At 41.9% G+C, this 16590-nt stretch overlaps 1 protein-coding gene across 1 annotated transcript; it reads right to left on the reverse strand.

Annotated features, from left to right (window-relative positions):
- Positions 1 to 1865: 1865 nt before the first annotated feature.
- Positions 1866 to 14859, reverse strand: LOC135699697 (uncharacterized protein K02A2.6-like). Its single transcript, XM_065219989.1, has 6 exons — positions 13960 to 14859; positions 13444 to 13905; positions 12981 to 13161; positions 12566 to 12882; positions 12169 to 12486; positions 1866 to 1952 (listed from the first exon to the last, which is right to left on the reverse strand). Exons 1-6 carry the CDS (start codon positions 14857 to 14859, stop codon positions 1866 to 1868), a joined length of 2265 nt encoding a protein of 754 aa, XP_065076061.1.
- Positions 14860 to 16590: the final 1731 nt, after the last annotated feature.

Genomic DNA, 16590 nt, shown 5'->3' on the forward strand with positions numbered 1-16590 from the left:
TGAAGATAGGGACTTGCTTCCCAAGACAAAATGGTGTATTTTTAATAAACAAACATTTGTGTAGAACATACTTATGTCAAAAAATTGCTTCCTGAAAAGTTATTAGCAAAAAATTGATTTTCTGAAGACTCTTATCAAAAAAATGACATATATCTGTAAACATAAGAGATAGAGGGTTGACTTGAGAAAAAATGTTTGTTTTAAAATTGTCTAAAACTTTGCTGAAGACGCCATTTTGCTATATCGACAAACAAAAAAAGTAAATTTTTCATCTCCCTGCTATGTGGATTAATCATGAAATGGCTATGCTCAAAAGAAGGGGCTTTTTTAGTGCACAAATTTCTCCGAAGACACTATATGGCTTAAATGGACCGTTTTCACATAAACTAAAAAACGCACGTTTTGGCACTTTTAGACCACTGTGCACTGTGATAGAATAAGCACCGTTCGGCGAGACCGAATGGAATTCAATTTTGAAATCTGTGTTAGGGAAAGTGCTTTTAGCAGGCAATCGGTGATAATTTTGATCACCATTGCAACAGTTGGACATTTGTGCGATTAATTATAGTGACCTTTTGAAAATTGATAAAGTGTTCATTTTAGCAGATTTGTAGAAAAATTTCCAATCGATTGGCTTGTTTAGAATTAAAATCCATCCGCAATTGACAGAGTTATATGTGGTTAAAACCTGACCACTTTTCGTAACGCGGTTGATTTTGGTGTTCATAAATTGCACCCATAATATGTTGCCAAAAGACGTAATCCTACGTAAAAAAATCTTTACCGAAGATACTGATTCTGAATATGAAATTTTTGAAAAAAATATATTTTGGGTCTCACTTCTGAACTGTCAAGGGGTCTAGAATCTTCCCGACATAATGACTTTTGACGGTCTTTTGGTGTTCTGGACCTCTCAGTCTATCATCCTAGTTACGCCTTTGGCAGCTGTGTCCATGTTACAGCTGGTAGTTGGTTGCAATAATGACTAAAGCGTTAGGAGCATGGTAGGACCAGAGATACACACTTAGAAATACCTAATCTTACACGTGACGGAATCCATCTTTGACACAGAGGATGAGACGTGAACAAACATTTCATGTAAAATAATGTGCTCCGAAAAATTCGAAAGTACGTTTGATTGAGCTGAATTTTACGTCTATTATGGCTCAATTGTATGTCAAAATTGACGCTCGTATATGTTAGTCTCAGGGCACCTAAATTTACATTAATTTTTCTAAGTGTGTAGGTATCACGTTCCTTCCAGATTGCATTCTCACCATTTGTTTAATCCGGAACTTTTTGTAAGGAGTTTGTTTTTTTCCAGAAAATCTCGTTTTATTTCATTTAGTAATGTTTAACTTTCCATTCCCTCATGACATTATCACTCCAGTCTCTCATTCAAAGAAGAAAATCCATTTAACCATTAAAGCAAAACTCGTTTCAGTTAAATGAATCACTGAATAATTGAATTGTGCTGCCGAAATCTTTGTTACCTGTTTTCGCATTCACCGCACAAAGCCGTTACTTTTCCCCCCCATATAGACATAACAGAGGGAAACCACACAATCGCGGAAAAACTCCTAATGCTGACAGAGGATCGAAAAAGTGTGTGAACAATCACATTTACCACCCACAGTCGCTTCAAAGGAGGTATTGTACCATAAAAAGCTAAGCAGCGCGTTCTCGTCGGAAGTACTTTGACTGCGATTCACAAAGGTTCTTCTCTAAAATGGAACTGATGTTTATGCAAAAAGTTACCCCGTAGCAATTAAGTACCGCACATCCGACTTAAGCACTCCGCCCATCAAATGCAGCATTAAATCTACCCCAATTTCCAGCTGCAGAAGGGTGCATGCAAACTTTGACTATTTATCAAGCAAAGTTTCGTCCATCCGTCCGTCGGTCCGAGCGACCAAAGCGTCCGGATGCTGTGTGATGGTCCAGCTGATGCTCTGAAATGGTTCCGAAATAGTTTGCCGAGAGTCGGAAAGTTCACGACCATTGTCTGGAAGTTTGCAGCGAAAAACAGCAGCTGCTCTATGGCCTTCCAGCGACGACGACGACGACGATCCATGACTTGCGGTTGGTGCTTCCGGGTGCTTGGTTTGGTTTCGTTTTCCGAACTGAAGCACCCTCCCCGGCGATGGATGGTAAGTTTCCCGCGGTTTGCGCTCTTAATCAAATGAGATGCATGTGAATTTAGTGCTACATGTAATGCAAGGAGGGAAAACAACGGACATCTGTTGTGTGCACAAGTGGTTTGCGTTTTTGTGTTTCAGCGGCTTAGGTGAAAGCTGGATGGATTCGTATGGGGAACCTCATTTACGTTTGGCAATTATCGAACCGTGAAGCAAATGTAAATAGAGCAATCAAAACGTATCGTGACATGGTCGATCAAATGTACAATTACGGAATAGAGTACAAACAGGGTCCTCAATTTTCATGAACGACGATATTTCGTTTCAGAATGACTTGTTACTCCGTGTAGGGGTGGATTGGACGGGGTGGGGGGGTGAAATGGACAGATACTTTATTCGTCGGGATAACTTTCAATGTCACTATTTTTATCATACATCATTGTTTTTGAAAATTAGGGCAAAACTAATTTAATCGCTTCGCAATTGTGTAAATTTTCGACTTCAGCAATAACTTCAGCAATAACTAAAATAGAAAATCTACCGATTTCTTGTGGCAAAAATTTATGAGACAATCTTTTTAATTTCGATACTTTATTTCGCAGACTCTACCGATTCTTAGAATAACCTGATTTTCACAATGGACAACATAATTCTCTTAGTGTGCCCATTTTACCCTGACCGTCCCTAGTGTGTATGGAAATAAATAATTTTCCTACGAGTGAGAAGGCTTTCCCAATAATATAAAAGGTACCAACCCATCCCCCACTGTATTGGAAGGTATCATTTGTCATCATTAACATTCCAATTATGAGGCCTAACAAGGAAGGGATTTGGTTGGGGAACAATTTTATCAATACATTAAATTACCATTGTAGCAATTCCGTTCATTGGCTTATTTCTAACTGCAGAAACTCATTTAACGCCAAGTCAAGCGTGGTACCAAAGTAGGCTACGGCAGTCCGCATCGTGCTCTCTTGCCGTGCGGATCTATTTGCTTTTTGCTGAAGGAAGTGTTACTACTACCTAAAGCTACAACAAATTTAAACAGCACTTTTCAGTGCTCAACCTGTAAAAATTTTCTACCTTGTTCAACTCTTATTCCTCTTCGATCCTTGTTTGGACCCTACCCGAGGTAATCCTTCTTGGATATCGATTTGGAAAATTCCTCTTCGATCCTTCAGATTCTTATAGTAATCTGCTTGGAAGTCGATTTGGATAAAAATTTACTGCCGCCATGGCGCCTAAACGCAAAAGAAAGGGGCAAACTCTTGACCCCCCTTCTGATGAAATTAATTTGAGTAATCAATTTGATTTGCTCACGGATGATGAGAATGATCTATCATCCAAGAAAAATTCTAGTAAACTTTCCCGGCTTAATGCCAAGAAGGAAAAGATTCCCCCTATTGTGATAACCACTACCGATTTCCATGCTCTTCGCATGGAACTTTTGAATTTCGTGAAAGTTAAGTTTTCACTACAAATTGGACGTCGGGGTGAATGCCGTGTATTGGCTGAAACCTTGGACGGATTTAAATGTCTTCTCAAGTATCTTACTGAGAAGAAGCACAAATTTTTTACTTACGACACCAAAACTGAACGTGTGTTCAAGGTTGTCATGAAAGGACTGCCCAGTGGTGAATCCCTGGATCAGATCAAAGATGAACTGGCAAAATTACTTGGAGTTGTGCCACTCCAAGTAATCAAAATGAAAATGAAATCCCGTCCTGGCGATTCGCGCAACGGGATTTCTAATGATTTTTATTTAGTTCACTTCAAGTCTAATGAACTAAACAACCTTAAGGCCTTAGAAAAAGCTAGCCTTATGCTCCATGTCCGAGTGAAGTGGGAACACTTCAGGAAGACTGGAGGAAATTTCCAAAACCTCACCCAGTGCCGTAAGTGCCAGGGATGGGGTCACGGAACTAAAAATTGCTACATGCCAGCTAAATGCATGAATTGTGGTGATTCCTCTCACGCAAAGGACGACTGTCCTGTGAAGGAAGATCCTAAGAAATTTAAATGTTCAAATTGTGGTGAAAACCACAAATCCAATTTTTGGGAATGTAAGACTCGCAAAGCGATCCTACAATCTCGTTCTAACCGTCAGGTAGGAAACGCTCCACGTTTCCGACCAGGTACAAATTCCTCTGCTGTTAACAACGGTCAGCGAGGAACAAATTCTACATTCGTACCCGTAGGTACAAATATCTCCCCTGCTTCAAATGTTTCATCTGTACCTACTCCCCTCGCTGCTAACAATGTTCAGCGAGTTAATGGAGCTACCTATGCTGCTATTGCAGCGGGTAGAAATCAAAATACTAACCAACGTTCTAATGGAAATTTTGACAATTTTGACTTAGGAAGCATTACTGCCCCCAAAATGGAATTTTTACAGAATTCATTAATTGACATGATTTCTGATATGCTTAAATCTAACTCCATGTTTGATGCTATTCAAACTGGAGTAAAATTTGCAAATAATATTGTCATGACTTTAAAATTCAGTAATGGATTTTAAAGCATTAAATATTGTAAATTGGAATGCTCGATCTCTTAAAGATAATGAAGACGAGCTATTTAACTTTTTAAGAGTTCATAACGTGCATATTTCCGTTATAACTGAAACGTTCCTTAAACCTGACCATAAGGTTAAGAAGGACGCAAATTACTTGATTTATAGAAATGATCGTCTTGATGGACCCTGTGGTGGCGTTGCCATCATTATTCATAGACGAATCAAACATAAAATTCTTTCTTCATTTGAAACCAAAGTTTTTGAAACTTTGGGGGTTTCTGTTGAAACAAAATTTGGACAACTTACGTTTATAGCTGCCTATTTGCCATTCCAATGCGTAGGCCAGCAAAAGAATTTTCTCAAGGGTGACCTCCAGAAACTTACCCGTCATAGGTCTAAATTCTTCATTATTGGTGATTTTAATGCAAAACACCGCTCATGGAATAATGCTCAAAGCAATTCCAATGGTAATATTCTGTTTGATGATTGTTCTGCAGGTTATTACACTATTCAATATCCAAACAGCCCAACATGCTTTTCTTCTGCAAGAAATCCCTCCACTATTGATTTGGTCTTAACTGATTCATGTCAACTTTGTAGCCAATTGGTTACCCATGCTGACTTCGGTTCTGATCACCTTCCAGTAACTTTTGAAATATCCCAAGAAATAATTTGTAATCCCAACAGCTCTACTTTCAATTACCATAGAGCTGATTGGGAGCAGTATCGAACATTTATGGAATATAACTTCGATCCAAACATTCCTTTGCAAACCAAAGATGAAATTAATTATGCTCTTGAATCTCTGACTACTTCTATAGTTGAAGCAAGAGCTGCCTCAGTACCAAAATGCGAGGTTAAATTCGATTCAATTATAATAGACGATGATCTTCAGCTCTTGATCCGTCTTAAAAATGTCCGTAGGAGACAATATCAAAGAACACGCGATCCTGCCATGAAAGTTATCTGGCGGGATTTGTAAAAACAAATTAAAAAGCGATTCTCTGCCCTGAGGAACAAAACTTTTGAAAATAATATTTCTAATTTAGACCCGAGTTCCAAATCCTTTTGGAAACTCACAAAAATTTTGAAAAAACCTCAAAAGCCTATTCCAGCGCTTAAAGAAGGTGGTAAAATTTTGATCACAAATTTGGAAAAAGCTCAGAAACTTGCTAAGCAATTCGAGAGTTCCCATAATTTCAGTTTGGGTCTTACTAGTCCTATTGAGAATCAGGTTGTTCGGGATTTTCTGAATATTTTCTCTCGGGAAAATATTTTTGATGATTCCTGGGGGACTGATTTGGACGAAGTAAGGTCTATAACTAAAAAATTTCAAAATATGAAAGCTCCAGGTGATGATGGAATTTTCTATATCCTCATCAAAAAACTCCCAGAGAGTACCTTGTCTTTCTTGGTAAAATTATTTAACAGATGTTTCCATTTGGCATACTTTCCTGATAAATGGAAAAATGCAAAAGTTGTTCCAATTTTGAAGCCGGATAAAAATCCAGCTGAAGCTTCTAGCTACCGTCCAATAAGTTTGCTTTCTTCAATAAGTAAACTTTTTGAAAAGATAATTTTGAATGGAATGATGCTTCACATCAATACGAACTCAATTTTTGCAGATGAGCAGTTTGGATTTCGCCATGGGCATTCAACTACTCATCAACTCTTAAGAGTTAACAATTTAATTCGTTCAAACAAATCTGAAGGCCACTCAACTGGAGTTGCTCTTCTAGACATAGAAAAAGCATTCGACAGTGTTTGGCATGAAGGTTTGATTGCTAAATTGAAAAAGTTTAATTTTCCACTTTATATTATGAAATTAGTTCAAAATTATTTAACTGACAGAACTCTTCAAGTAAATTATCAAAATTCCAAATCTAATCGACTACCTGTTAGGGCAGGAGTTCCTCAGGGTAGCATTCTTGGGCCTATATTGTATAACATTTTCACTTCGGACCTCCCTGATTTGCCTCAGGGTTGCCACAAATCTTTGTTCGCTGATGACACAGGCATTTCCGCTAAAGGAAGAAGTCTTCGTGTTATTTGCAGCAGACTTCAGAAAAGTTTAGATATTTTCTCTTCTTATTTACAAAAATGGAAGATTTCTCCCAACGCTTCCAAAACTCAACTTATAATATTTCCACATAAGCCTAGAGCTTCGTTTTTGAAACCTAGTAGTAGTCACATAGTGACTATGAACGGAGTTCCAATTTCCTGGTCAAACCAAGTGAAATATCTTGGATTAATACTTGACCAAAAATTAACTTTTAAAGATCACATTGAGGGCATTCAAGCCAAATGTAACAAATATATTAAATGTTTGTATCCTCTTATAAACAGGAAATCCAAACTTTGCCTGACGAATAAACTTCTAATATTTAAACAAGTTTTTAGACCGGCCATGCTTTACGCTGTACCAATATGGTCTAGTTGCTGCACTACCAGGAAAAAAGCACTTCAAAGGATTCAGAACAAAATTCTGAAAATGATTTTGAAGTTGCCTCCCTGGTACAGTACAACCGAAGTACATAGAATTTCGAATGTTGAGACTTTAGCACAAATGTCCAACAAAATAATTAATAATTTCAGGCAAAAATCGTTGCAATCCTCAATTGCAACGATTAATTCCCTTTATACTTAGATAAGATTTAGTTTTAGTTTTTAGTTTTAAGATATCAATTGTTATACTGACATGCAGGTTAAAAAACCTGTTTAAAATACTGAATTGCCAAGACATGAACAATGTAAAAACACTTAGATATATATCATAACAATTAAGGCTGGTACGTTACTGCAGTAACTGGAGCACCTAGGTTAAAATGAAATGTAATTAATTTTGAATTTGGAACAAATAAAGAGTTAAAAAAAAAAAAAAAAAAAAAAAAAAAGTAGGCTACGGCCAAAGCAGGCTATGAAAATCGTTAGCTAGCTAATTCTTTTAAACAAATGATGATAATAGAAATAGCACAAGTTGAATTTAGAATTCAAATCAGATTTTGGTAACTGCCTTGAAATTACCCGTTCTTGTACCAACTCGAATTTGAGGTTGAAAATGGATTTTAGCCTAAAAACTGAATGAAAAGAACCTTTGGTGGCCCTTTCAGCATTCTGCCCAGATTTCGTTAGGAGTCGCCCAACTGTAAACTGTTGCCTGATATAACCGCCTAAAGTATTAATTTTGATTTCTCATGTGATTGATGCGTCGATAATAATCGAATTTGATAACCCACTTAACTACGAATAATTTAACCTAATTAGCAATGTAGCGTACGCTCTCGTGATTTGATCTCAGATAGACATCTCTGAACCTTTCGAGGGTGAACGTACTCTCTGAGAATTTCGAATTGAGGATTATCCTAAGGATCTTGTTCTGGTGAGGTGAAGGCACTTTGCACAGCTCTCCAAGATTGGCGTCCCGTACTCAATGGTGGGGAGCTTGTGGACGGCAAGCTTTTTTTTAATGGAAAGGGTTGACTTGCTGTTGATAAGTGCACAAAACGACCTAATCAAGACGTTGCACTTGATGGATGTTTTGTCCACATGTGAACGGAACAGCAACTTGCTATCAAGGGTGGTAGACTAAGTTAATTGGCCTCATGGGGTTGGGCACTCCGCACAGTGTGCCAAAAATACAGACGGACACACCTGGGCACTTTCATTGGCACCCATGGTTAGAAATTTTCATGATATTTAAAGTTACTGGCAACACTGTACTATATCTGCGCCTGCTCTCTGCATGTGTCAAAATGATAATCACTGTTGTCGACAAAATCCAATTTTTGATTTCATAACTTCAACCGTGAATTTCCCAAGGGGTAAGTCACTCAGCACATTGTGCCGAAATTAGATTCGGCACAGATTGGCATCGGCACAATATCGTAGGCATTGGATTGTTGTAAATAAAATGGGTGCACTGCTGGACAACTGTCATTGAAGTTGTTCAAAACATTACGTGCTGTTTGACTGTATATTCAGGAACATCCTCTAATTAAATATACCAGACAAACTCATACCAGCCGTTCACAAATACGAAATGTAGGTTCTAGAGTGGGCTCAAGAGAAAGAGGCAGTTAATCAGACCCTTTAAGTACCCTTAATGCTGCAAATCACATAAAACAATCTAAAGAAGTCTATTCATCATCCTCCGTAGTCCGTCTCCAACAATGCTCCCCACCGGTTCCAACTTTTTCCGGCCGCTGATAGATCAGTGCCTTTAAAACCACGAAAGGCTAGGTTTCTGATCTGGCTTTGAGGGCATTATAAAACTCTAAAACACAGGACTTTTATTATCCTATGAACACAAAACACCAAAATTTCACACATCGTCACTTTCCACGTCATCCTCAGTCCGATTTATCCTTGCGATTTCAAACCAAAACATTCAAGGTGTTAGAAATACCGGGTTACCGGGATGGATATTTTACATATAATCGCAGCTTGCTTAATGACCGGCACAATCAGCAAACCTGCGGCACACTTGCGGTACACTAACAAAAAAGTCTACCCAAGATGGGCGTGCGGAATGACCTACCCCTTGAAATTTCCTCACAGCGAACACATTGTCAACACATTAGGATGAGCGAGGTCATGAAGGCGATGACCTTTGCCAACTACAGTTGTAATCTAGGCTATAAACCATGGCCTACCAGGCAACATATTCTTCTGATGTGTACGCCGATGGTACATCCCCTTTATTGACGTAGGACTACGTCTGTGATTTTTATATGGGGGTACGGGTACACTTTGTGACAACGGAAAATGAAACATGTAACAAAATTATGAAAGATTTTGAACGTTAATAACTCAGCTGCCCCTGAACGAATTTTATCACTAATCGATCAAAAATATTCCCACGCATCTGCTAAATTTAAGACTTTATTATTTTTTAAAATGTCACTATTGAAAATTGCACGAATGTGCAACTGTTGTTATGACAAATAAAATTATCACCGATTACCTGCGAAAAGCGATTTCCCTAGCACAGATTTCAAAGTTGAATTCCATCCGGTCTCACCAAACGATGTTTATTCAATCACCGTGTTCTCCAGTACACAACGAAAGGCTCCCCGCAAGCAGCTAGCTATCAAGGCTGGTCTGAACCACTGATCGGATTCAGTTCCAATCACTGTGTGTGGTGGTGTCCGGTTATTGGCATCAGCAGCAGCAGCAGTGCTTTCGGCGCGTGGCGTTGAACATTGTTCTCCAGTACAAATCGAAAGGCTGCCTGAAAGCAGCGATTTGCAGCCCATATGAGCATCCATAGAAGGAGGAAGAAGCCGCACCGCTATTGATCGGAATCAGTAGCTTTTCGTGAGTCGCTGTGGGCCAACTATGCCAAGCGCGTCAACCTCCTTCCAAACAATATACAGTTCACCAGTCTCATCTGTGATTAACACCCTAATAGCTCAGCATTACTCAACAATCACAACAAAACGGTCCGTTTTAGTACCACCATAAATTTGTAAAAGAGTATTTTTGGACATTTGTCAAGGTCATCAATAGGATGTCAGTTCCCATATCAAGATAGGACATAACAGCTTTTGAAAACATTCACTTCTTTCGATGATGTCTTGAATGTCAAGGCTCGCCCGCGCAAATCAACATAACCATCAAGTAGGGTATGACTTCCCCTACCCGACGGAAATATTGGTTTGCGTGGGCATGCCGTGCAATCCAAAAAATCATCGAGAGATGTCGTTGTTTACAAAAGCTGTTACGCCTAATTCCAGCTCTACATAGACATGTTTAAATCTAACATACCATGTTCTTGAAGGAAATATTGGGGGTGTAATTTCAAAAATCAAAGCCGGTCGTGGCATGAAAGTGGACTGATTTTGATCCAAAGATGATGGATTTTAATTCTTAATACGCCAATAGATAGGAATTTTTTCTACAAATCTGTTAAAATTAAGAGTTTATTATTTTTCAAAATGTCACTATTGGAAATTGCACAAATGTGCAACTGTTGCTATGATAGTTAAAATTATCACCGATTGCCTACGAAAAGCGCTTTCCCTAACACAGATTTCAATGTTGAATTCCATCCGGTCTCACCAAACGGTGTTTCTTCAATCACCACGTGGTGAGTGGTGGTGTTCTCCAGTACACAACGAAAGGCTGTCTGCAAGCAACGAGCTGCAGCCCACATGAGCATTCATAGAAAGGGGGAAAAAGCCGCACCGCTATTGATCGGAATCAGTCGCTCTTCGTGAGTCGCTGTGGGCAATCTATGTCAAGCGCGTCATACTGAAGTATTCCTCAAATTCCTATTCCTACACAAAACACAAGCTCCTGCTGCAGTTAACAAATAAGATTTATTATAGAAAAACCGCGTAGTCCTACGACACCATTGCGTACAACCCCATAGGGCTGTCCCTTTTAGTTTTTTTTCAAAAGAGATCGTAGGGTACCAGCCAACCTGGAAGTCTACGGGTTCTTTCTTTGCGCTGTTGAACTGGTTCTTGAATATTCACACTGTTCGCAGGAACAACAGATTCGTCATCCGTCATTACATCATCGGGCTCGTCATCATCAGGAATCAGTTCATCATCTGAAATTGGTTCTACTATCAGCACTGCTAGGACCAACGGTTTCGGAGCTTATAGGTGGAACTCGTCAACTAGCTAGGCCAAGGGAAGTTGATTGCGTGGATTTGGAGATTGATCGGCATCATTTTCATCCGGATATCGTTTTTGTACTCCAAGGTTGGACTCTGAACACAGGGTTTCAATAGGTCCAGCGTTGTTCGTATTGGTCTTCGTAAAAATAGATGGGCAGGTGTATTACCATCCGGAGCGGTTCTATTTGGAGTTGACCGGAAAACTGAGAGGAACGTCTGGAGATTTTGGAATGTTACCATGGTTTCCCCTTTCGGTGAGTTTCTTCAGTCCTCTCTTAAGGGTGCCGACAAAACGTTCAGCTTACCCATTCGATTGTGGGTGGTAAGGGGCTGTCCTCAGGTGGCGGATCTCATTTTCTTCACAGAATTGCTTGAATCGAGCACTTACAAACTGGGTACCGTTGTCCGAAACGAGCGTGTGTGGGTTGCCGTACCTTGCGAAAGTTTCTTGCAGGATTTCCAATGTCACTGTAATAGTTGTACTGCGGGATCTGAAGATTTCCGGCCACTTTGAATAGGCGTCGACCACGATGAGGTAGTGATAACCATGACCTGCGTTCGATGTGGATCCTCTCCCACGGTTTCGTTGGTATCGGCCACGATTCAAGGGTAGTCTTACGGGGCGATTTTGCTGCAACAGCACAGGGGCGACACTGGCGCACAAACGTTTCAACATCGTCGTCGATGTTGAGCCAGGAAAAGAAACTACTTGCGAGTGACTTCATTCGGTCTATTCCGCGGTGTCCAAGGTGGAGTTGTCGGATGATGCGCTTGCGGAATCGTTCTGGAACTACAACTCTGTCAGCGAACATGACGCAGTCTTGCGTGACCTGGAGGCTCTCTCGTTGGGAATAGAACTGTCGAACAGCTGTATCTGGTAGCTCGCTTACAGTGTTTGGCCAGCCATTGCGGATGTAGTTGATTACCTCTGGTAGGACCAGGTCGTCTTGCGTTCCCTTGGAGATCATATCGGATGTGACCGGCAAGTTGGATGTTGAGTATGCGAGAATTGCCTTCACGTCAGATTCCGTTTGGAGAGCAGCATTCACGTATTCCTCGTCTGGTTTGCTGTGACAGCTCATCAAGCGGGACAACCCGTCGCCATGTTCAAAACTAGCCGCTGAGATGAACTGGATGTCGGATACAGCAGCATCGTTAGCGCCCAACGCTGAAGACGATTGGCGGTGTAAACGGGAATGCCGTTCTTGCTGCCGAAAATTTCAAGGTGCGGTTTGTGGTCGGTCTGCAGCACGAATTTTCGTCCGCAGGTGTCAGCGACCTCGAAACTTGAGCTCCGGCTTTGACGGAGCCGTTGGAGAAGCGATGTAGGATTACAGTGCCCAAACCATTCCTGGAAGCGTCTCCAGCGACGATGATTTTCTTGTTGGGGTCGAAATGAGTTTTGAAACGGTCAAACGACTTTTGGCAGTCCGTGGTTCTTTTCCAAGGAGCATCCTTCTTTAGTAGACGGTCAAGCGGCGCTCGAAGTTCCTTCATCTGGCCAACGAATCGTCCGTAATAGTTGATCGCACCAAGGTACGAACGTAGTTGCGATACATTCATCGGTGGTGGCATCTCGGAGATAGCGTTGGGTTTAGCAGGATCTGGGCGGAGACCATCTTTATCGATTATGTGACCAGAAACTTGATCTGCGGAAGACAGAACCGGCACTTCTCGTTGCGTAAGTGGAAGCCAAACTCACGGATCCGGTGAATCACAGCGTTCAGGCTGCGATCATGATCCTGTTGAATTTTTCCAGCGATCAAGATGTCGTCCAGGTATGGCTTGCCACCTGGAATGCCAGCAACCATACTGTCAATGAACGGCCTCTGGAACGCTCCAGGCGCAGATTTGACTCCTGGTGGCAATCGATTGTACTCGACCTACAGGTAGGCATCCAATAAATCGATGGAAAATTGGCTAGTTCGGCGTAGATGTCGTCTGGATGTGACAGTGGATGGCGATCTGACTCGAGGGCATCGTTCAGACCTGTAGAGTAGTCACCACAAATGCCTACGGAGACATCGGACTTGCGAAGCACCACTATGGGAGCAGCCCAATCGGAAAACTTGACTGGTGAAATGATGCCGTTTTTTTGAAGCCTTTGGAGCTCAGCATCAACCTTCGGAAGTGCAGCGTAGGCAACCGGTCTCTTAGGGCAATACGCAGGACGAGAATTTAGCTTCGAGTAGAGCGTTACCTGTGCAGCATCCGAGCGAGGTCTGGAACACTTCAGGAAACTTGAGTTGCAGGGATTGCATGGTTTCGTTTGAGTTGTGCTGTATGGTGTTCACTAGCGAGTTGAATGGAACCGACCAGAGATCGAACTGATCGATTGTTTCGATACCGAGAACGTTGAGATCCGGGTTTGTTGTGACGAAAATGCGGCCTTCCTTTCTTACGTCTTGAACGGTGATTTCGGCGTTGAACTCACCCAGGATATCGATGCTGTCACCTGATGCACTCCCGGGGATGACTTCCGTAGAATTGATGACAGGCTTACCCACGGCAATCCAAGTCTGCTTGGAAATAATGGTGATGTCGGAAGCACAATCGAGCTGCAATATCGCTGTTGAGCCGTTGATTTCGATCTTGGCATACTTCCGGTTCTTCGTTAGGTTGATTCGCTTGACCGAGATACCCTTAGATTAGACGAAGTCTTTAGGTTTCGGTTTATCGACCTTCTTTGCTGACGTCTTTTCGGATGATGAGCAGTAACCTTCCTTGTGGCCCTTCCGCTTGCAGTTCACACAGGTATGGGACTGGTAGGGACACTCCTTCACATACTGTAAATCCCCACAGAACCAGCAAGGCGTTTTTGGTAATTTCTCCTTCCTACTTGTTGAATGTCGAGATATTGCATCAACGATAGATCTATCTTTGCAACCTTTCTCGATCATCTTCGTATCCTGCTTGCGGTTGATAATGCGGTTGCACTCCTCAACCAGGTTTTCAAGCTTCAGCGTTGCGCCATCAGCCGGCGATGCAGTTTCTTCTGCTTCCAGCTTTCCAATCAGCCTGGTCCGGATGTCAGAATCGCACGGTGACTGGAGACCGCATACGAACCTGATCGTCTTGAATTGGTCACTGGAGAGCTTCTCGATCTGGAACGCTTCACAGTGCTTGTACGACGAAAAATCATCAGCATCGTTTTTGATGTACTGCAAACACTGATAACGTCCGATGAAGAGTGACTTTTGGCGTCCCAAGAGCTTCTTAAGCTTCTTGACGGTTTCTTTGAACACCAAATCCCGTGGATGATTCGGCAAAACGCTGTTCACGTAGCGTTCGTGGAATTGAGTGCCGATTTTCCTCAGAAGCAGCCTGACCTTAGCTTTATCGTCCAGGTGCTTCCCGTCCTCCTTGAATACGTCATCGTATCGAGCGTACCACGATTCGAAAAATAGTCCTCCGTCTGGATCATAACGAAACTCGTCAATTCCGGTGGAAAGTGACTCGATGATCTTCTCGCTTCCAACTTGATTGGCGTTGACCTGTTGAAGGTCTCTAATCTGCTGCTGCTGGTTGGCGATCAGTTCCGTCAGCCGGAGAATTGCTTGCTTCAGATCGTTGTCGGACATTCTTGATTTCGTAGTGATTTGAGGGCTTCAACGGTAAAACAGGAACAGAGCTTGATGTTACTTCCGGAAAATCGCAGGAACTTTACCTCGTCGCCAAAATACGTTGTATTCTCGAAGATAAGGAAACTAGTTTTAGGTTTAAGAGCTTATTATATTTCGACTTGTCTCTTCGGTGGTTGGAACTAAACTGACAAAATATTTTCAGTTTGTTACTATCGTACCATGGCTACAAATCATGGCCTACCAGGCAACATATTCTTCTGACGTGTACGTCGATGGTACACTACCGAAAGGTTTCGAGATCGGAGAACCTCCACACAAGACGATCGAACTGTTCGAGGATCTGGTGCGGAAGGCTTTGTTGTTTCAGAACAGTTTAATCGAAGTTGGGAAGCGGATGGCATCATTCCGGAAGCTGATTGAAAAGATGACCATGAAGGGACTGCTACTGGTCATAATGCCGATTCAGAATGTGATTTGTGAGTTGGTTAGTGGGGAGAGCGAAACCCTGAAGGAGGAAGTGAAAGGAACGTTGAAGATGGTGGTAGATCGATTTGTGGCGGGGAGATTCGTGACGGAGCTGAAATCACAGCCGAAGCAGGTTAAGTGGGATTGTAAAATGTTGATTGGTCAGTTGTTGGGCTTGAAGTTAAGCTCCTGAAAGTTGACATCAGTGAGTTGGTTGAAGGATAAGTTCAGCTCTTAGACACGACCCTGGTGGCTTGAAATAGAATATTTAGGCTTGGCGGAGAAGAAGTCCCGGCGAAGTGTAAAGAGACCGGTGTTTTCCATGGTGCCAGCGATTGGAGCAGTTCGGTAAGCATTTCAACATCGCGATGTTTGAAATCATCCTCGTAAAACTGATCCGAAGGCAGCTTTTTGAACTCTATGAGGTACGAATTGATTATGGAATCCAAGTCGCACAGAAGGTCGTAAGGGAATCGGTGTCCATACAAAGTAACGCCTTCACCATTCCATTGATCAGTCCGAGGATCAGCCAACCAACATTCAGTTCCATGAACTGAACTGGTTTGAAATCGACTGAGCTTGGTGTAGCAAAATCGATATTTTGATCCACTCTAATTCATATTATCCCCAAAGCTTGGTGTCTGCAACTAGTCTACTGGTCCAGAGGAGCTCCCAAAACTACTATGACGGAAGCCATTCATACTATATGGCTAATCACGAAATTCTGTGGAGCTTTTCACAGTCATTGTTTGCCGTTATAGTCCTCCCCAAGATGTTCATCGGCTTCTCAAGATCCCTTAGCACTATCCAATTATCAAAGTGCACTTTTCCCATTCTCTGCATTCACTGACAGGAAGCTCACTCATCTTTCCCAGTGCACCTCATCTCATCTCTATCTCCGCCGTCTATTCGCTGTGGACAACTTATTTAGCAAAACAAAGCTCTCTTAATAGCTGATTCCAAGATAGCATTCTTCGCATCATAATTGCATTTTTATCTGCCACTCCAAATCTCATTCACCCACCGAATGGAGGAGAATGATGATGGACCAGTCAAAACGACCAGCTTCCGTTCGTTTACTCGGTTTTCAGCTCGTCACCTCAGAAAAATGCCCTGTGGGAAGGTTCAGCACTTCCTTATGATGACATTCCCCCCCCCCCTCCTCCTCCCCGGTGAGCGTCGAACTCGAATATCCAAAACCACCAGAGTCCGTCCTTCTGGATGGCAGTAGTGAACATAGAATCTCGGCGTGGTCGTCGGCGG

Source organism: Ochlerotatus camptorhynchus, unplaced genomic scaffold, assembly GCF_037179485.1.
Source record: "Ochlerotatus camptorhynchus isolate MF236.1 unplaced genomic scaffold, CSIRO-AGI_Acam_v1.1 ptg000114l, whole genome shotgun sequence".
NCBI classification, from domain to species: domain Eukaryota; kingdom Metazoa; phylum Arthropoda; class Insecta; order Diptera; family Culicidae; genus Ochlerotatus; species Ochlerotatus camptorhynchus.